This window comes from Triturus cristatus, chromosome 3_1 (assembly GCF_964204655.1).
Source record: "Triturus cristatus chromosome 3_1, aTriCri1.1, whole genome shotgun sequence".
NCBI lineage: Eukaryota > Metazoa > Chordata > Amphibia > Caudata > Salamandridae > Triturus > Triturus cristatus.
Window position 1 is genome coordinate 643,812,713 of NC_140583.1, and position 21,738 is coordinate 643,834,450.

At 46.0% G+C, this 21,738-nt stretch overlaps 1 protein-coding gene across 2 annotated transcripts in view; it reads right to left on the reverse strand.

The window, feature by feature from the left end:
* The window catches only part of ITGA11 (integrin subunit alpha 11), a 508,108-nt gene that overhangs the window by 137,754 nt on the left and 348,616 nt on the right, over positions 1-21,738 (reverse strand). For both annotated transcript variants that reach the window (XM_085644636.1, XM_085644637.1), the window contains 3 exons: positions 14,572-14,702; positions 9,967-10,133; positions 7,580-7,722 (listed from right to left, as the gene is read on the reverse strand). In XM_085644636.1, coding sequence (XP_085500762.1) covers positions 7,580-7,722; positions 9,967-10,133; positions 14,572-14,702 — 441 coding nt within the window. The remainder of the gene's footprint in view (positions 1-7,579; positions 7,723-9,966; positions 10,134-14,571; positions 14,703-21,738) is intronic.

A 21,738-nucleotide genomic window follows, 5' to 3' on the forward strand; every position in this document is an offset into this window, starting at 1 on the left:
AGACATACAGCCTGGAGTATGCTTTGTAATGGTATCCCTCAGTGATACCCGCACCCCCTGGAACTTACATCAATTGATACCATGACGCAACGATACCCACATCCAGTGTAACCGTCATCCATTAATGCCCTCTTTCAACTATACCCATGCACAGTGAAACCTACATCCCATAGATGACATCTCCCAATGATACCCACACACAGTGAAACTTTCATTAATTGATGAGATCACCTGGCTATACCCGTACCCAGTGAAACGCCCCTCCATAAATACCATCACTCAACAATAGCCAAATCCAGTGAAACCTACATCTGTAGCGGTCACCGCTCAATTATACCCACATTCGTAGACCCTACAACCATGAATTCCATCCCCTTCTCTTCGCCCTTTCCCTTGAGCCGCTCGCAGCCTGGATAAGGCAGGACGTCTACCTGAAGGGTATAGCCTGGGCAGAAGGGTGGGAGGACAGAATATCCCTTTACGCCGACGACATCCTCCTGTACCTTTGCAGGCCGCGCAGGTCGATAATTGCGGCACTCGACATACTTGCAAGTTTCGGTCGTAACTCTGGCTTCCGGGTCAACTGGAACAAATCATATCTCTACGTCCTGCGTGGTGACCCTCCGAGGCTCCCAGACACGTGCCCTATCACGGTGGCAGAGGACGGGTTCAAGTACCTGGGAGTATACATCACCACTAACAAGGCCCTATTATATGATCGAAACCTCAAACCACCGTTAAGTCGGCTCCAAAGGGAGGCCAAATCCTGGCAGCACCTACCACTGTCTCTATTGGGCCGGGCAGCCCTATTTAAGATGCTAGCGCAACCACGGTTTCTCTATGCGCTGCAAAATTATCCAGACTTAGTCCCTGACGCCTACTTTGCAGAGATTGAGGCGGCACTGCGCGACCTCCTCTGGGCCGGGTCGCCCCGAATCTCATTGACCAAACTCACGCTGGGGTGGTACGACGGCGGTATAGCCCTCCCAGACATTCGCAAATATTACTGGGCAGCCCACCTCTCAGCGATCAAACAAGGGACGTACGGCGAAGGGAATGATCCCGCCTACGGTATGGACAGATGGCTGCTTCCCGGAGGGAACTATGAGATAGCACTCTACTCTAAACGGGGTACACGTCAACTCACTGGACCTACACTACTCTCGGTGCAGGTATGGCACATTGCTCAGAGGAAGCTCGGATGGTCAGGAGTCCTTACAATGGCCACGCCACTTTGGGCCTCCGGAAAACTAGGTAATCTGGGACGTACCAAGGGCTTCCGCAACTGGGACTTGATCGGAATCTCCCAAATCAAGGATATCTGGGGCCCTACAGGGATCCACACGTTCGCCCACTTACGGGACACATATGAGCTGGCGCACACCGAATACTTTAGATACTTACAGGTGCGACACTCCCCGCAGGCCAATATCCCACCTGAGACCAAACTACCACAAACCTCCCCGCTTGAAGATAGATTACTGGATGGGCCCTTACAGAACACGCCATATCACTTATATATAAAAAACTAATTAATAACCCCCCCGATATGCTCCTACCCCTTAGAGAGAAATGGGTCGCCGATGGGCTGGAGATAGACGACGAAGAATGGCTATATGCTTTGGCTTCACCACATGAGGTCGCGATATCAGCCCGAATGCGACTAATCCAACTAAAGATACTACATAGAATATATATCTCTTGTACTAGGCTACACTTGATGGGGAGGGCGGACACGGTACTCTGCAGGAGGGGATGTGGCGGCACGGGTACCTTCTTCCATGTATTATGGGACTGCCCGAAGATTCAACGGTATTGGAGAAGGGTGGTGCAGTGTATGCAGGAGGTATGGGAGGTGGAGATCCGCCAAGAGGTGTCTCCTCAATATATGGGAGCCGACGGACCTGCCACCGAAAGGGAGGCTCTGGGTGACGCTCGGACAAATGGTGGCGAAAAGGAACATTGCCAGACTCTGGGGAAGCCCTAATCCACCAAAACTGACGGACTGGTACAGCGATATGGACTGGTGTATGCTACAGGAAAAGACTGTGTATGTAGCGAGAGGGTGCCCCCGGATGTGGGTGGAAGTATGGTCCAATTGGAACGAGTTCAGGGGGGGCATCTGCGAGCCTCCGTCCGCCACGCAGGACGGCTCAGGAGATATGTAAGAATCCTAACGCCCTTGTGGTTCTAGGTGCTCTAGAGTGGGGCGCTATAGTCGCATCACCGTTACATAGGTGGACTTACTGTGCTCAACGTGGTGACCTTGTTTAGTTAGTTTGGGGGGGGGCTGTTCGAATGTGAGGCGCTCTTGCGCTATTCTTGAAACATGTTCTTGTTTTATGGCTGTAAAAAAGAGAAAAATGAGTCCTTCACTATCCTCCTTTAAAATTGTGAGACACTTGCACCTTATAACGCCGCCGTACCCCCGGGTTGACGGCACCGGGCTGTGTACTATACGAAGCAATGCATGTGTTACATACTGAGCAGCCGGCCCGAGGGGTTGTAGGCTGGAAGCTGTGTATCGTGGAATACTGCAATAAAGGTCTTTAAAAAAAAAAACATGAATTCCATCCTTCAATGATATCCCCACACAGTGGAACCTGCATCCATTAATGCATCACCTTGCAAGTCACACACCCAATGACGTCAATAGTCAACGATTCCCCCGCACAGTGAAACCTGCATCCATTATTGCATCACCTTGCAATTCACACACCCAATGATGTCAATAGTCAACGATTCCCCAGCACAGTGAAACCTGCATCCATTGATGCATCACCTTGCAATTCACACACCCAATGTCGTCAATAGTCAACGATTCCACACACAGTGAAACCTGCATCCATTAATGCATCACCTTGCAATTCACACACTCAATGATGTCAACAGTCAACGATTCCCCTGCACAGTGAAACCTGCATCCATTAGTGCATCACCTTGCAATTCACACACCCAATGACGTCAATAGTCAACGATTCCCCTGCACAGTGAAACCTGCATCCATTAATGCATCACCTTGCAATTCACACACCCAATGACGTCAATAGTCAACGATTTCCCTGCACAGTGAAACCTACATCCATTAATGCATCACCTTGCAATTCACACACCCAATGATGTCAACAGTCGACGATTCCCCCACACAGTGAAACCTGCATCCATTAGTGCATCACCTTGCAATTCACACACCCAATGTCCTCAATAGTCAACGATTCCCCTGCACAGTGAAACCTGCATCCATTAGTGCATCACCTTGCAATTCACACACCCAATGACGTCAACAGTCAACGATTCCCCAGCACAGTGAAACCTGCATCCATTAGTGCATCACCTTGCAATTCACACACCCAATGACGTCAATAGTCAACGATTCCCCCGCACAGTGAAACCTACATCCATTAATGCATCACCTTGCAATTAACACACCCAATGATGTCAATAGTCAACGATTCCCCCGCACAGGGAATCCTGCATCCATTAGTGCATCACCTTGCAATTCACACACCCAATGATGTCAATAGTCAACGATTCCCCCGCACAGTGAAACCTACATCCATTAATGCATCACCTTGCAATTCACACACCCAATGATGTCAACAGTCGACGATTCCCCCGCACAGGGAATCCTACATCCATTAATGCATCACCTTGCAATTCACACACCCAAAGATGTCAATAGTCAACGATTCCCCCGCACAGGGAATCCTACATCCATGAATGCATCACCTTGCAATTCACACACCCAGTGATGTCAATAGTCAACGATTCCCCTGCACAGTGAAACCTGCATCCATTAGTGCATCACCTTGCAATTCACACACCCAATGACGTCAATAGTCAACGATTCCCCCGCACAGTGAATCCTACATCCATTAATGCATCACCTTGCAATTCAATCACCCAATGATAGATACATCTACTGATGTCAATACTCAACGGTTCCCCCACACAGTGAAACCTTCATTCACTGCTACTTTCTCCTGACTGACCAGACGCACAAGGTTGGCTGTGCGAACCTGTGTTCAAGGAGGTAATTTAATTTGCCTCCTTTTAAACTTCTTCATTTGACTCTTTGTCAAACATATGAGAAAGTATCAAATATTTCCCTTTTGCACTGAGACCCTGCTCCAGTACCCACATTTTAACCTTAACTGTTTAGCCTTCGTGTTCTGTCCTCACTTCTGCCTGCACTCCTTGTCTCTCTCTCTCCCTCTCCTTCTCTCTCACTCTCACTCTCCCTCTATGCTAGTGCTTTGATGCAGCCAATAGGCAGTGTCAGCACTATGCAAATAAGCAAGCTAAAATGAACACCGATTCACAAAACAAGCAGTCCAACTTACACAAAGGCTCAAGACGCCGAGGCCGATCCCTCAACAGGCCACGTACAAGCACTGGCAGGGGTAACCACAGACGTTCAGAAGGCCATACTGTTTTCACATTGGCTTCTGACTCCTTAAATTACACTGAAATAGACTGGCATTTCATATCCTGCTCCAGGAATAACACGAGAAACCCTACACCGCCGGCAGGGCCAGCGTGCAGAAGGCGCAGCGGACTCAGCATGTGCAGGGGCGCAGTGCAGGCTTGGCAGAGCTGAACAGGAAGGAAGTACGGCTTGGTGCAGATCCAGCTCGTAGACGAAATCATTGCTGGGGAAGAGAGGGAAAGAGAAGACAAGGAAAGAACAAAGAAAATGGACAGGGAACTTGAGAAAGAAAGAAGGAAAAAGAATGAAATAAGGCGGAGAAAACAAGCAAAAAAATGCGTTTAACAAAGGAAGAGAAGCAAATTAAAAAGGAAGGGATAAAGAAAAAGGAGAGGAACAAAAAAATGACGAATTAAACGTGCAGCCATTCAGAGAGGTTTATTGCGCCGGTGCAGCTCAGGAGTTGTCAAAGCTCAGAGACCTGCTTCTCTGCACAGCATAGAGCCACCCCCTGGGATAAAGCTTCACCCGAGGCACTCCATCTACTGTGACAAAGCGTCACACATCAATAAGACAACCTAAACAGCGATTAAAAAACTCAAAATGAATGTGGAGTAATGAGGCTATCGCCTCGGTATCCAAAAACTCACCACTGATAGATGGAATCTAACAGGTGAAAACAAGACACACGGTCCATCTCAGCAGCGCCGGACCTCACAGCCTGGGGCCTAACATCAGCTGCAGAGGATACTGCACGCTCTCCCAGGGACGGACTGGGAACCAAAACCGGCCCTGACAAAGTGCTCGGCAGCCCCCCCACCCCCCTCCCGGGGTTGGGGGTGCTGCCGAGCTCTTTGCCAGGGCCGGTTTTCGGCCGATTTTGTTACAGGGCCGATTTTGCAGCTATGCTGCAAAAACGGCCCTGTAACAAAAACGGCCCAGAGGGGCCCAAAACCGTCCCACACCCGTGCGGTGCACTGGGGGATTGCCCGGTGCCCGCTATGGCCAGTCCGGCCCTGCTCTCTCTCATAGTGCACTCCCTCCAGCAGCACCACAGGGCAGGTCTCCAGGCATTCAGAGCTCGCGCCCCACTCCTGCCACCTACTTTGACAAAACCCGGCCTGAGGCACTCCACCCGAGCGGCAGGAAAGCTTTCACACCACTGCCACTCTGCCCCCCTCATGCCTGCTATCTAATAACGACCAGGCTCACCCGAGACCTTCCACCCCAATATCACCAGGACCTCCACTGTCCGAGACCCTTCACCTAGCATCAGTTGGAAACAAGGGCGCATCTCGTCTGCACGGGAGATTTGACAGCCCTTAAAATGTGCTCTGCTTTCCATGCCTAGCACTGCCAGGGGACAGGCGCCATCGGAAGCACTCGTTCGCAGCAAAACCAGAGGTTCCACGTCACTGCGACTTCCTGCTGTGCCCCTAGCTACAAGCAGGCAGGAGCATGGCTTCACCTGAAGCGTGCCTTTGAGGAGCACATTGGCTTCGGCCACTCTCCACTCCACACCTACCATTAGCCAGCTCTGTAGGGCTAATGGTAGGTGCCTAGAGCCTCATTCATCCATTGCTCCCTCAGTGCGGTATGATTTGCTGTGACTGATCCTTGAAGATTTGTCAGCAGCATTTTCAACTGTCGACCCATACCATCCATGTATAGCATATATGTAATACGCAGAGAGTAATATGCTCTTTATTACCACTATGATTTCCCTAATACCTTTCTAGAGACTCTTCTCTCCTCCATCTCTCCTTTTTACTCACCCCAAGCCTCATTTTCTATGATCTCCCAAATAACACTTTCTAGACTCTTCCCTCTTCTATCCCTCCATTATCGTATTCAATTCAACTAACAGACTCACATGTCCACTGCTCAAATTAACCCATATGTCCCTATACTAACCCACCACTAATCCTCCTTGGTTTTCGAAGCAGCGTGCTAATCGTCGAAAAGCGATTCGATGCTTCATCAGGGGTAGTAAGTGCTATATACATACAACTACAATTACAACTACAACTGTTGAGTGTTAGGAGCTGCCATGACACATGCGCGATGAAGCCTCAAGTTGGTCATAATATCCGACCCTCCTCAACAGTGGTAGTAAATACCATATTACACTCTGCACATCCTTCTATAGGGTTAATGTGATGCCATTTTTCCTAAGTATTGTTTTTGTTCGGGCATTTATCATAACCGAGGCTGAAAGCGGTTCTATTTGTGCAGTAAGGTAAAAGTTACATTGAAGAGGTCCCAGGACAGTGGTTTTCTTGTGTAATGCCACTGTATCTTGCAATTTGTAGGGCAGTAAAGTATGATTTTCTCATGTCAAGTGTGCTGTACTGTGGTAAAAGCACTGAACATGATAGATGAACTGTAGAAGTAAAAGTGTGAAAGTGCATATATTAGTCCAGCTGCTCAAAATATGTTTAATTGAGCCCAATTTATATTCACTTCCTTGGCAGAAACAATGATTGCATGAGAATTGGATGGGGAGACTTGTCCACAGCCGGTTCTCTTCCTCTTTATCTAACAGGTCCCACCACATGTTTTACCTCCATCTATTCTGACCCTCGGGCAGTGGTCAGTTGTGGTCCACGGGGTTCCGCAGTCTCACCTCACCTCTTTAATGCGCGAGAAGATCCTCTGAAGAGCCTGTCCCATTCCCATGGCCCCCCTTTCTTCATGCGGGCTACTGGCAGCTGATTGCACAGCACCTACACAGCTGGTGGTATCTAGACGTCTTATTCCCGTAATGCGCGAGAGTGGTCAGAGGATGAATGAGTTCCCATTAGCTCCAGTTTAATGTTCGAAAAACTGAAGTGTTGAGAGTAGATGAACAGAAGAAACTGGAGTATTGACATCACACCGCTCAAAAAGGACTTCTGTCATAACCCTGAGCCCATACTTAAAAATATAGGTTTACTTTTTGACTTCGGCCTTCAATTCTCTGGACAGGTCAGTTCTGGTATTTCTAACAGTTTCTTCCGCTTTAAACAGCTTAATACATGTCTATATAAAGTACATCTCCAATACATCACATGAAGATATGGGACATATCAGTCTACTAGCGTCCTCCACTTTATGAACACAGACCTAACCTCCCCTTTGCTTGTCACTTCAGACCCCCATTCCACATACCAGCACATGGAAGTGGAGCCGGTCGCAGTGGCCACGACCTGCAGTAGCTGACACCACCTTCTGTGTGTGCTTGTCGCTGTTCTCGTCCAACACTGCCCGGGGCGTATATCGACGCTCGTCTATAGTAGCGTTGTACTGAAGCCCTGCAGGGAGACACAGCCAACAATATTTTGCACCTCGGCATTGAATTGTTTTTTAAAACTCTTTTTATTTGTCATTGGCCAGCAGTTTGTCTGTATAAGGGCAATACAAAGTATCACATTAATGACATGCATATATAAATGCTTCTCCACCAAAGAGCAATACAATAGAAACAAAAAACAATAACAGTAACATCAAATGGTACAGTCACTATGCAGTTCCAGCATCATCAGTGGCACCTCAGCGTTCTTTAGTGTAATTTAAAAACAAATCAGATGCTGCCCATCAATGGCTGAAGTTTGTACACTGGCACCCCACCAATCTATGGTTGTGTGTATTGTCTCACAAGTAGAAGGGAGGATAAACAGATTTAAAATGAGCGAATGCTCATAATACATAGAGACAGGCATATAATGCCTCAGACAGCCCTTTTGATATAGTAGTCTGGGTCTGGATAGATTGCTTTTCTAACTCCAATCCAAGGAATGTAATTAAAATTACAAGCCAAATGCTTCCGGAAAGTTGGCACCAGAGCCTTTTGGATCTGCTTGAATGTCAACATGAGCATGCCTGAGGCAGAGAAAGCTGAAGAGCAGAGAGGAATGCCAGAAACACCAGCGGGTTGAATATTAGATCCATTTCTACATGCTTATGGCATGATTGAGTTTTTTGCAGAGTGTGACTGAAAGATCCTCTAAATGACAGGCAGAATGTATAGTGCTGCTTATGCAGAGCTCTGCAGCAGCTTACTTTTCTTGCAATGGCCACCAGACCATTTCCACAGCCGATCACCACTGGCTGCTCCTCCCACCACCGACCGGTGCCCGTTCATCACATCACTTACTGCAGCCAGCATCTGACATTGCATACATTTGCCAGCTTCTAACACTAACCACCGGTGCCAGCTTCTCACTCTGCCAAGCAGTGCCATGTTCTCACACTGCCTGAATAATATCCTCTAGCCCAACTAACGTTTTAGACACACCAGCTGTTTAGAAATGCCGTGATACCCTAGTTCGTTCCTTCAGGTTTCTCCAATTGAGAGAAGTAAATCACCGCACATTTACATCTGTGTAGTGATTTGGGGCGGCATGGTGTCATTTATTTTGTGAGGAAAACATAACTGATGTGTTTCAATCTATAAGACTGTTTAATTAAAATAAATCTGTCTTTCTGCGTAGATGGATCATGATCATCAAAAGAAGGTCCAGGATGATGACGTCAAAATCATTACTAGGCGCATTAAGTTGAATTAGTCAAATGCACGCAAATCAAAACTTCAACTCACAGAATACTCTAGGGCTGTTGTGTAAGACCCCAAGCCTGGTCACCTGGTGCTTTGATGCCATGACATGTGGAGAGTCAGCCCTAATCAAACTGGTTGCACTTGAAATCATACATTCTCCATCTGCAATATCTATTTCCTTTGCACAGTATTTTGCCTAGACTGTTTCAAGCAATCAATATATATTTTCCAGCTCTTTGATGAAGTGTTGCATCTGAAATTGTAACTCCGGCCTACTAGTTCTACAACTAGGAGCTTAGCCATTACACTGCATTTCCTTCAACTTGTGAAAAGGAACAGATCTCCTACAGCCTAACTGTACACCAAATCTTCTCCTGCCTAATCACCGAACCCACATCTCCTCCAACTTAACCACTAGACCATCTTTCTTAACTCAACCACTAGATCACATAGCTTCCCATTTGTCCACTGGTTTACAGCTCCTGAAATGTAACCATAGACCACTCCCTCTACGGCCTAACCACTAGAAAATAGGTTGTCTAACTAACAACTACACCATTGCCCTTTTAGTGTAACCACTAGATATGTATCCATCTTCCTAGTCATGAATCGCATCTCCTGAAACGAAACATTTAGACCACATCTCTATCAACATAACTGAAAAACCCCAGTTCCTCGAATGCAGCCACGACATCGCACCTCCTTCACCTTAGTCATCACATCACATCTCCAAGAAGATAAAAATTAGACCCAATGTATTCACTAACCAGTTTCTCCCCTAAGGTAGCCAGCGGATCCCCTTCATCCAAATGAACAGTTAGAGTACAACTCCTACAGTTTAGTCACTAGATTAGGTCAATTCCAACAAGAAGACATATCTTCAACTTCACAGTTACATCATATTGCCTCTATGGGACTTCTGTGGTACAGAGGGAGCCTTAAATGTAGAGACAACGGCTGGATCTGTCACCTAGGCAACAGGAAGCAGGGGCTCACTCACCCAAGCTGTGGCTTCGAAAGTGGGGTGATCTGAATATGGGCATGAAGCAGATCAGGGCAGCCATGCAGGTAACTTCCTTCCCATTCCGTCGGCAGTCCTTGTTGAAGATATTGATTTTGGCGGGTTCAAATGTGATGCTGGCATTGATTTGGACAACACTGCGGCTCCTGCGAACGGAAAAGGAATCTGAGTTACAGCTGGGCAGCAAAGCCTGGTGGATCTCATCTCCAGCAGTTGACATTGGATTAAACACTGGCACAGGGCTTGCAATCTGTGCAGCAACTTTTCTGTATGGAAAAAGAGTATTGTGAGCTACATATGAGAAGCAGGGCTGGTGTATCTCCTATAGCTACTAACTGAGGAGGGTGGTAGAAGATGTAGATGTGGACAATGTGGCCTGCTGTGTGCAGGTGCAATGCAATGTTTCGGATAAGAGTGGAAAGGTGAGCAGGCAAAAAAAGAGCACGTGCCAAGAAGGTGAGGCAGCAAACGAATAAAGGCATTTAGCAACACAGACCTGTTCAGCAATGGCAAATAGAAAAAAAAGGTTATTGTCAATGCTGAACTGCATTGGAAAAAAGTGAAATGATGCATACTCACACATGCTTTATCATGCATGTATGAGTCATCATGATTCTACAACAGCCACAGTGTTGTCACACATCATGCATGTATGCACGTTAATCATGATGCAGAGGCCATGTTAGTTTTTATTTTATTTTGACCACACTAAGATGGCCGGCACCATTTTAAAAAGAAGCAGATGGGAAGGGGAGAGCAATGATGAAGGGGGTGGGACTGGAGTAAGATTAGATGAGTAGCGGGAGCACGAAGAGCGACAGAGTAGCTGGGTGGGGGAAATGTAAAACTAAAATATAACAGAGAGAAAACTGGATGGTGTGGATGGGTTGGTGGTGAAGTAAAAGCAACACGGAGAGGGAGGGTGCCGAGGGGATTTCTGTGGAGTGCTGAAAGAAAAAGTAGTTCCTTAAATGTAAACATTGGAAGAATACCTCCTCAAGGGAAGGGATTAACACAAGAAGAGGAAGGAAATCCATTGAATAAGAAGCAAGCAAATGAGACTGACAAGAAGGCCAACCAATGGCAAGCAATGGGCTGACCAAAGTCTACAGTAAGTATTGGTATAGTCAACCATAGGTCTTTGACAACAAACCTAAAAAGATCTAAGCCCTTCCCCTTCACGAACTACAATTTCCTCTACTACTCTACCATATGCCCTTCCCTTTCATTTTTGTTTCTGATGTCATAGGAAGCACATATTTTCCTGTGACGTTGGGGGACATGACTGTCTCCCAGATTATATGTTCTCCTTATTCCCTGGCAAGACTGCAGTCCATATGTAGAACATTTGTTATCGAAGGCGAAGCAGAAAATAAAAGGGCAGAGGACAACATCTCTGTGTTCTAACCAGTCCTGCCAGTGACATACTCTGGGGATGCGAGTCAGGGTTCAATAAATGCAATCTTCATACAATGGGTGTGCTTTTTGTTCATCAGCAAATTAAGGAGCAGGTGAGGGTGAATGAGATACCATGTTTTATTTATACAAAGTATCCAGACTAGGATGGCCAGCAGACGTGAAAGAATCTACCCTGGCTACTGCAGTTGTCCAGATCTTAAATCATACACAGTTGCCCTACAGCAGAACATCTTTAATATTTTTGCTCAGTACAGCAAACCTTCAGATCTACACATCATGAGCGCTGCACACTTGAACACTAGAAGTACCTACGCCCTGCCTACCCAACTGAAAGCTTTATCTTCATCTTTAAACATGACTGTGGGATGAGTGATCATTTTATTAGTTTCATGGAAGCCATGGTCCTCAAATGAAGCCCTGACATGGAAAGTATCCACCTTTAGTAAAAACCAGGCAGACGCCGAAAGTTGGATATTTGTCACTTAGGCAGAAACACACGAGCCAGTCTGAGACTCAGGGTTTTGAAAATGTTTACATTTTTATTACTGTCTAACCATTTCCATTAGTACATATTCCTAGTGCATGACATGCCTGTACAAGAAAACTTCATTGATTTATGAGGCTAACATGCTCAGCCAAGCGGTGCTGTAAAAACACAGTTTGCCAATATCAGTTTTTGGTCATAAGTGTTGCATGAGGAGAGGTTTCTCAGTTCTTTGCATATCATGATTATTACTTTTTTGCTGGATAAGAGCTTGCTCAGTTCTGATTGTGCTTTGGCTATTAATGTTGCGAAGGGAGAGTTTCCTCAGTTTAGTTTGTGCTCTGGTTATTCCTATTTTATTGATTTGAGTCAAAAAAGCAACTCAAATCAATACCACAAGAACCTGAGACGCACTGGGCTGGTTTGTTTAGGCATCTTTAAAGGCTGCACTGACAATATGATGGTGTTGTTTTCCTTCTTTGCAAGCATAGGGTTGATTCCCCTACAAGCCCTGACGGGAAACTATCACCGTCCCATATCTCTTGTTTATTTTTTCTTGCATTGGTGATCCATTCTGCTCCTTTAATTCACATCAACAATATCCTGAAGTTTATACTATATTATATGTATACTTCAGGATATTATGGCCTTCCTTGAAGACAGTCTTCTTCTGGATCCTCTCAACAGGGGTTCAGGCCCAACCAATGTCCTGGGTCAGGCCTTGTGGCGGCCACAGAAGAATTCAGATCCATTGTTGACAATGGTGGCAATGCAGCTTTGATTTTACTTGATCTTTCATTCACGTTCAATACAGTCAACCACTCTCTACTCATCAACCGGCTCGAAAGCATCGGCATCAAAGGTTTGCCACTCTCGCTGCTAAGTTCCTTCCTGCTGAATAGATAGCAAGTAGTCGCTCTGAAAGACCTTACCTTAGAACCCTTCTCGCTTCCTTGTGGGGTCGCTCAAGGATCTTCGTTAAGCCCTACTCTTTTGAATGTTTATGTCACCCCTCTGATCGTATTGATCCATTCCTGTGGTTTCTATGTCATACCTTATGCTGACGACACTCAGGTACTAGTGATGTTCTGAATCTAACATCAAAAAGGTGGCCAGACAGTTTAACAACTGCATGAGTTATTACCTGTCAGTTGGATGCAGTAAAATTGTCTGAAACTTAATTCTGAAAAGGTACTCTATTCGGCAGCGACACTTACTTTTGCAATACTGCCTGGTGGACTTCCATTCTTGGGACTCTTCCTCTACCAATCCAAAATGTCTAAAATGTAGGGATCCTTTTCAATGGAAAGCTGTGCTTCGCTGTCTACATTAATCAGGTTACATCTTCCTGTTATTTCACATTCAGAATTTTGAGAAAAATCTTTCCTTGTATCCCTACGGAGCTTTAGAAAACTGTTATTTTAGTCCTACTCATCCCAAGCCTAGACTATTGTAACGCTCTACAATAGGGCATCTAGCAATGCCTACTGAAAAAACTTCAAATCCTTCAAAACGCGGCATCTCGCGTACGGACGAAACTCCCAAAATGTAGCTTTGTCTCAAAAACCGTTATCAGTCTGCATTGGCAGCCAGTGAGCGAGCAGATTAAGTTTAGGGCCCTATGCTGGTCCATAAAGCTCTTCCCACGGCTGGCCCTGACTATTTTTAAAAACGGTTTCAATGGCACCTACCTACAAGTCATCTTCATTCCAGCTCAGCGCAAATGGAAGTAATTCCCGGAATTAAAAAGGCTTGATGGGCGGATAGAAGCTGTTCTCACTCTACGTGTAAATAGGGGAATTCACTGCCTGGCCATCTTAGAGTTCAGCCAAATTTGGTAAAATTCAGTAAGCAGTTGAAAGCCTGTCTTTTTTCTTCTTTAGCTGACTAAGACTCTGTTTCTTTTGGAAGGGCCCTGTCTGGAAGCTAGTGCAAAGGCGCGACAGGCCTTTGCGTGCTTTACAGCCTATACTTACTTACTTACTTATATGTTCTGCCCATATAACGTAGAGCAAAGTGTATGGATTAATTTTCTAATCTCCCTTTCATAACTCTCTACTTGGTCAGTGCTGCTTTTTAAGAGGTTCAGGTTTTTAGCCATCTGAGCTGTGTTATACACTGATGATGTAGGAAGTACGTATGTGGTGGAACATAAACCCTCCTTGTGAAACCGCATAATACACGACACAGCTTTGATGATCACTATGGAAGTCTTATGTGATGAGTAACAGTACTAACAAGCCATCACAGATGCCTCTGGTGAGAATGGTGGCGGCTTTGAGGAACACTGGCCATACTCCTACCATTATCATCTGAATCTTCAACGATTCGGTGTCTGGATCTGCATCCATACCCTTCCAGAAAAGTAGGACCTAAAGCACATTCTAGAAGCGACTCCCCACAAAAACTCAGTAATTGGTCTTTGCAGAGATACTATCATCAATGTCAGATATCTAGACTAGTCTCTCCACACTCTCGAGTCACAGTGACCATTATAGATTCATATTTCTGCTGAACATGGTTTCAAACAAATATTGTAACCTACGCACAACCTGATGCTTCCCATGTCTTATTAGCGGGTCACGGTGTGCCCACAGTCAAACTCCTGAAGGAGTTAAATGCTGTAATGATTTTGTCACTAGTTCACAGAAATAAGTTCAGAAGGTGATGACACTACATACCAAAGGAGTACAGCATTGCCAAGTGACCCCACGGCCAGGTCCACAAGACCATCGCTATTGAGGTCCAGTTCTCCATGGATACTCCAGCCAAAATACTTGAGGCCTGGAGCCAGGTTTGAGGCAGGTATCCTCTGCAAAAGACAAGGTTACATAGTTAAAATAGCCAATAGTAGTACAAATCAATAGTTGATGGACTCAGCAATTCATGTGGCTTCTAGATGCCACCAAAGTGTCCTCAGTCCTCTATAAACTTACAACCAGCAGTGAATACAGGTAATCAATATTCTTCACTGTGAAACTAACTGCATGTTAACTGCCTTTCTTTTAGCTCTGGAAATAGATCTGAGATAGGATTCAATTTGTGAACAGAGACTCCTGCTTAGAAAACAACTGTGCTTCCTGACCACGAAAAGAGAGAATAGTATGTTTGAGTGGGTTGGAAGATGGGTGCCTAGTGGTAGACATTGACAGAGTAATGCAAGGCCAACTGTAAGTAACTGCTAAAGACATGCAGTTTCAGCTGGGATAAAAAGACAGAGTGATCCATTGCACAGTGGGCAACACCACTGGAGCAATGCAAGGCCTACTGGCACAGATGGGGAAATAAGGACTTACTGAAAGATACAACTAGAAAAATAGGAGGCTTGCTGGGAGACACAATTGGGCTAATACAGGACCAGCTGAAAGATACAACTAGAAAAGTGCTGGTTTACTGGGAGACACAGTGGGGACAATACAGGACCGGCTGAATGATACAACTAGAGAATGACCAGGTGTTGTGGGTTAATACACTGTAGGGTTAATACATTTTTGGGGTAGTCCTTCTTGCATAATATCTTTAGACTATAATGCTATATGCAATAAATGTTGAGAGCCCCTTGTGTGCAGGAGATTCCAGACTGGTAGTTATCTTTGCGAGTGCAGCTTAACAAGGAGCTGGTAGTGCTGCAGAAGAACTCAATAAACATGTTGGATTTATACTACAGCTCCTGAGTGTTCTTCAGCATAAAACCAGGTTAATGAGAGACACAGAGAGGGACACAACAGAACAGACTTAAAAATACAACTAGAGAAAGACCGGGTTACGTGGAGGCACAGTTGAGACAACACAAGACCGACTGATAAATACAACTAGAGAAAGAACGGGTTACTGGAAGGCACAGGTAAGACAGCACAAGGCCGAATGAAAAATACAATTAGAGAAATAGCGGGTTTGTTGGGAGAGACAACTAGAGTAACACAGGGCCTATTGAAAAATACAAGTAGAAAAGAATCAGTTTACCGGGAGGCACAGTAGGGACAATAAAGGACCGACAGAAAGCTACAACAACACAAGACCGACTGAAAAATATAACTAGAGAATGACCATGTTACTGGAAGACACAGCTGGGGCAATAGAGTACTTAATGGTAGACAATCCTAGGCAGGGCCAACTGAGAGAAACTGCTATGGCCTTGCCTTGCCAACTGGGAGACATGTCTATAGCACTCCTTTGCATACGACATCACTACAGCAATGCAAATCCTACTGGAGACACAGCAACGACAATACAGGCCTACTGATACAACTATAGAAGCAGCAGGTTTGCAAGGAGATGTAGATGCACACAGGACCTACTGAAAGATGCTACTAGAGAAAGACTGCTTACTGGGAGACACAGTTAGCACAATAGAGGACACAGCTGGTAAAAGCAGACATCTACTACTAGACAGTAGCAGGCAATATAAGGACTGCTGGGAGTTAGGACATGATAAATGTGAAGTAAACTGATTAATATAGATTGGGCAATTCAACAAATTAGAATGCTACAGATCACATCAACGATAATTTAGAACTGGAGAATACCTGCAAACCCTCGGAATTCTAACCAAATACAGATTACTACCTGTATTGATGAATTCCCATACATTTGTGCAAAAATCTGCTCCCCCCCACCTGCTCGGCACCTGCTTGTGCTGCGGGAAATGAGGGGGAGACCATTGGAGAGATTGGAAGTGCAGAGCAAGGATCATTTGCAGGGTTGTGGCCAGGGCCTGAGGCGGTGAGGTCGGCTGCGGCCTCCAGTAGTTGAGTGCGGCACGCCGGGCGGAGTATGATCAGAGAGTTCCACCCTTGTGTTAGACCCCAAGAGTGTTTCTTATAGTGCGTCCCCTCTGAAACCCACAAGGCCTCGAGAGATGTGGGACTGCCCTAGCTGGGTGGACAGCCCTTGCTCTGCAGTGCCGCCACAGTTGTGGCATGAATCCAAACAATACCGTCTTCCGTATAGGGATACAAAGACAAGGAGTTCCTTTAAGCCAGCGGAGTCGGTCCAGGTGAGATGGAGTGCAGGACCTGGTCTGCGGCGGTGCAGGAGACAGAGGGGGTCTGTTGCAGTGAGAGGGGCCTGGGTCTGGTGCAGGCCCACACACAGATGGAGCACCAGAGTGGCTGAGAGAGGAGAGACCCCAGTGTATCACCAGAGGAGGTGCCTGCTGGAAGACTTAAAGGAGTAGTGGTCACTCGATTTGAAAAGTGCTAAAAGACATTGAGCCACAGCGCCGGGCTGATTGGTATTGCGGACCAGGTTGGTGATTAGACCCCTGTCTAACTACTACTGGCTTATAAAATCCCAGATCTTGGACAGAGACACAGGACTTGGCCCCTCTGCAGTTGATGACCCCAGTCTCGGCTGACGGGGGCTGAAGGGAGCCTCTCGACAGGTGGTGGTATAACCGAGAGGACACGAGAAGGGCTCCACTTGCAAGAGCAAACTTGGCAGATTTCTGCGACTACCGTCATACCTCCGAGCGTGCCCTACCAGAGGTACGGAGATCACTACGGTAGGTGAAAAAGAGGCAAGGGCCTCACAACAAGCAAAACTAGACAAATACGTCCTCCCCAAGGAGATGCCTGGGGGGGGGCAGAGGCAGGGTGGGCCGCAGGAGCAGAGGGAAGGCTCCTCCCAGTACAGCAAGGCCCTCTCCCTCAAAGAGATTATGGAGGCGATGCAAGGGATCTGGGGCTCCTTAGAGACAAAGAACAGTTGAGTCACTATAGAGGTCACACCTGTCAGGGCTGACTTCTGAAAAATGGGGAAGGAGGTGAAGGAGGAGGAAGACTCGATTGCAGTCCAAAAGGCCAAGACTTGGACCCTGAGAGAGCAGGTGGACGGCCTTCAGGTGAGCACAGAGGCAATGGAAGCCAGGCTGGAGGACCCTGAAGGATGCTCCAGGAGAAATAACATGAGAGTGGTTGGTGTCCAGGAGAGGGCAGAAGGCCCGAGTGCACACCTCTTCCTTGATGACCTAATCCTAAACAAGCAACATCCACAGGGTCTTTCTAAATTCTTTTGAACTGAATGCACATATAGGGTCTCTGGTCCCCCGCCAAGGCCGGGCGCAGCGCCACACACCATCATCGCCTGCATCTTTCATCACAGAGATCGTAATGCTTCCCTCCAGGCCACGCGTCGCGGGCCACCTCTTAAATATGACAATACAGCCAGCAACTACTTTCCTGACTTCACCCTTGGGGTCCAGAGGCTCTGCCGAAGTTTCGATGAAGTGAAAAGGACACTGCAACAGCGAGAACTCAAATATTGAATAATGTCTCCAGCCAATCTAAGTGGGGTGGCGTAGGGTAAAACTTGGCACCAGAGGAAGCCTGGAACTGGCTTGAAGGCTGGAGGTCTACTGGGGAAAAGGGGGTCAGAATCGCTCTGCAACAATGTAATGAAGCGAGGGGGACAGACCACAGGGACACTAATGATGGTGGGGAACTGAATCAACAATCATCACTGATGAGAGACTCGCAGAATGCCTTACCTGTGAAGACCCGGGGACCTGGTCTGACTCCCCAGGCTTAGGCTCTTGACTGCCCACATGGGCCCGGGACATGCATAGGTGTAAGACAGCATGAGAGCTTGAGAGATAAAATACATGACTCATGGAAGACTTGCCGGCCACTGGGTTGACTGAAGGACAACAGTTTACAGTAAGACATAGGGGGGATTTGGCAGCAGGAGGCTTTCCTGTCTGTTGGGACCATTGAACCCTGCTGTTATATACTACTGCTGGGGAGTGAGGCACTCTGCAATGTTGCAGGGGTGGGTAGTTCTAAGTCCGCTGTGCAGGGATGCAGGGAGGGGGTATTGAATGGGAAATCTTTCTTGCTGAGTTGGTTGTTTTCCATTTGTTTTGACACACTGTCGATTCACACTGGGAAAAGATGCCTTCTAAGCTGACCTAAAAGCCCTGAGATATGGGACAGGGGTATGTAGACACTCAGAGCTCCTGGTCCCAGGTATCATACATCCAGAATGGCTGGGGGGATCTCCTTGAAGATAGAGTCATGGAATGTCAATGGGCACAGGGACAAAATTAAGAGGGGAGTGGCCCTGCAATATCTCAAGTGCCATGCTCCTGACATCATCCCATTTACACATGATGGGTAACACATCCCGAGCTCTTGACAGATGGGTTACAAGATGATAGCACATGCAGGCTATACATCGGGTTCGATAGAGGTGCAGGTTTTAATGAAGTGGACAATCCCTTTTACGATCCAACACACATGGCCGGACTCACATGGGAGGTATGTGGCGCTATCGGAGCAATGGGAGGGGCTGGCAATCAACACATGTCCAATATATGTGCCACCACATCTGCATGCCTCCATGCTCCCTGACCTGGGCACCCCACTAATGCAACTACCAGAAAGAATGCTCTGGGGGGGCGACTTCAATTTAGCAGACAGCTAAGAGCAAGACTGATGGCTCTGCAAGACCCATGGGGATGGCCTAAAATCTGCTTTCAGAATTTCTAACCAGCCTGGGGATGGTTGATATACGTGCACCAGGCCTTGAGAAACTACTCACCCACTTTCAACTGCAAGAACATTTTTATCAGATCGAACTATTTTTAGCAGCTACTAGTCCCATCTGGATAGTAAACTCAGGCTGGAAAAGAACAGGTGTTCTGTTCTTTCAGAAAGTGAATGACCAATAAAGATGCCATTAAATCTTCTTTTTATCTTGACACATTTGCTGTCTGTTCAAGAAAAGAGGTCAATTGTCAGTTTGTCTTTTAACTAATTGCTGCTTGGAAAATGAGGTTTATTTTTCTCTCTCTTATTAGAGTTAGAGGTTTTTGTCATGTGAGCTGTCTGAAGATGTCAGTTATTTTTCTCTATCACATAACATTTAAATAAATAGGCTGTAAATTAATATTACAAATATTTCAAAATATATCAGGAATTACAAAAGCACATTTTTTGTAATTTATAAGTGTGATGCAAATTGAGTTAAATAGTAGCAAAACAAACCAGAACACTTTACTTGGTGATGTGCAAGTGACACATATTTGCAGAAACTTTATTTCCAAACATTATTGTTTGTACATTATAATTTTATCAGTAAAGCTGTATGTCAGTGGGAAAGTTTGTGACCATTTCAATGTAAAATCTGCTGATTATAAATGACAGTGTGCTACCATTTTAAACTTTAGCTATTTATTTTTTTAAAGTGATAGTTTTTAAATGTGATTTGAGAAACATTCCTGCCCCCGCCCCGATGAAAATGCTGTTAATGATGTCATGTAGTTCCTATAAACCTATAAAGGATCTGCACATTTAGACAGCATACACTGTATGATTGGTGTCCGGACTGAATCCAGACACCCCCACCGGGTATGTTAGCCTGTTGTACCAGCTAGCTCACAGTGCCACTAGAAACCCCTCTTACCAAGGAGAGAATAGTTATTGTCAAATATCGAACATGAGAACCCTGATCCCTCAGGACTGTGGAAACAGTGCAATAGTTTTCGCTCAGTCACTCATGCTCACTTTGTCTCAGAGAGATACACAGAATAAACGGAGAGGACGTTTTTCAATAAGCATTTATTGAACCAGCGTCATTCTACTGTAAAATAGGTGTGCGAAAACAATGAATACAGGCAAGCATATAAAATACTTGACATTAACAAATGTGTACTCCTATGATGCATGCAACTAGATGTACCTAAGTGTACCTAGCATGTATGTGGGTGTAAAGCCAAGAATCCCTCTAGGATAAAGTCAACACCATTACCTGAAGTGAGAAACTGTGGGACCCTGTCTTGGTCTCGAGATGGACACCCCACAAAGGATGTCAGACCACTGCGAGCGGGAGTGTCTGCATGCAGGATCCTCCGCGTCTCGCGTCAGTGTGTCAGCATGGAAGTCCTTTTCTCCTCTGACTACCTCAGCATGACGTGGTGTTTATATACCCAAAGTGGTACCTCAGGGGTTCTACCTTGCTGTGTCATGTCGGACTTAGGATGATGGAAGGAATTACCCTTATACATAGTTATTATGCAGGTAGTCCTGCTGAGTTTCCAAGAATCCTCATGCATAATGGATGAGGCCGGTTTTCACTAAGCAGTATCGTAACTAGGCAAAAGGTCAGACCCAAGAACCGTCATGTAGTGTAATGGTAGGGGAGTATATAGGTGAAAGGTTAGGTGACTGCCTGAGCCTATTTTGGGGTACCTATATGAAACATAACAATGAACTAAGAGGCAACTCGGGGGTAATGTGTATCCTATATGTGGCTAGATTTGTATTATATATGGAAAGGAAGTTTAGTCTATTAAATCAAACAAAATAGTTTTTTGTACAGCAGACATGCTGAACTTGCACATTTGAAGGTGCTCTCATATGTAATAATGAAGAAAATGGCGGCTTAATTAATTAAATTACTTGCCCACGATCACATCATTTGAAACCAGTTTATGGGTCAAGGGCATTACAAATAGGTCGAGTAGACTATTTAAGTCACTAGACCTGCAGGTGTAGTAACATTTTAAGGATTTTTCGAGGCCTGTGCACATAGAACTTGGAGGGACAGCAATACACTTTTCACTTGGGTGCACATGGTAGCCTCTCCTGCATCGATTACCTTCTCACACAATACTGACAGGTACATCATTACTCAGATGTTCGACATTTAGCGAGGGGTGATCTCTGACCACTCCCCGGTATGGGCTGTGTTCCCTTCGAGATATGGTGATACTGAGGTAACCCAACCAATAAACCCCTGCACTGTACAGGAGGATCTCACTGAAAGCACAGACCAATACTTTAAAGAGAACCTGGCCTTGATTGACTTGGCGCAAACTCTCTGGGAGACATATAGATCTGTGGTTAGGG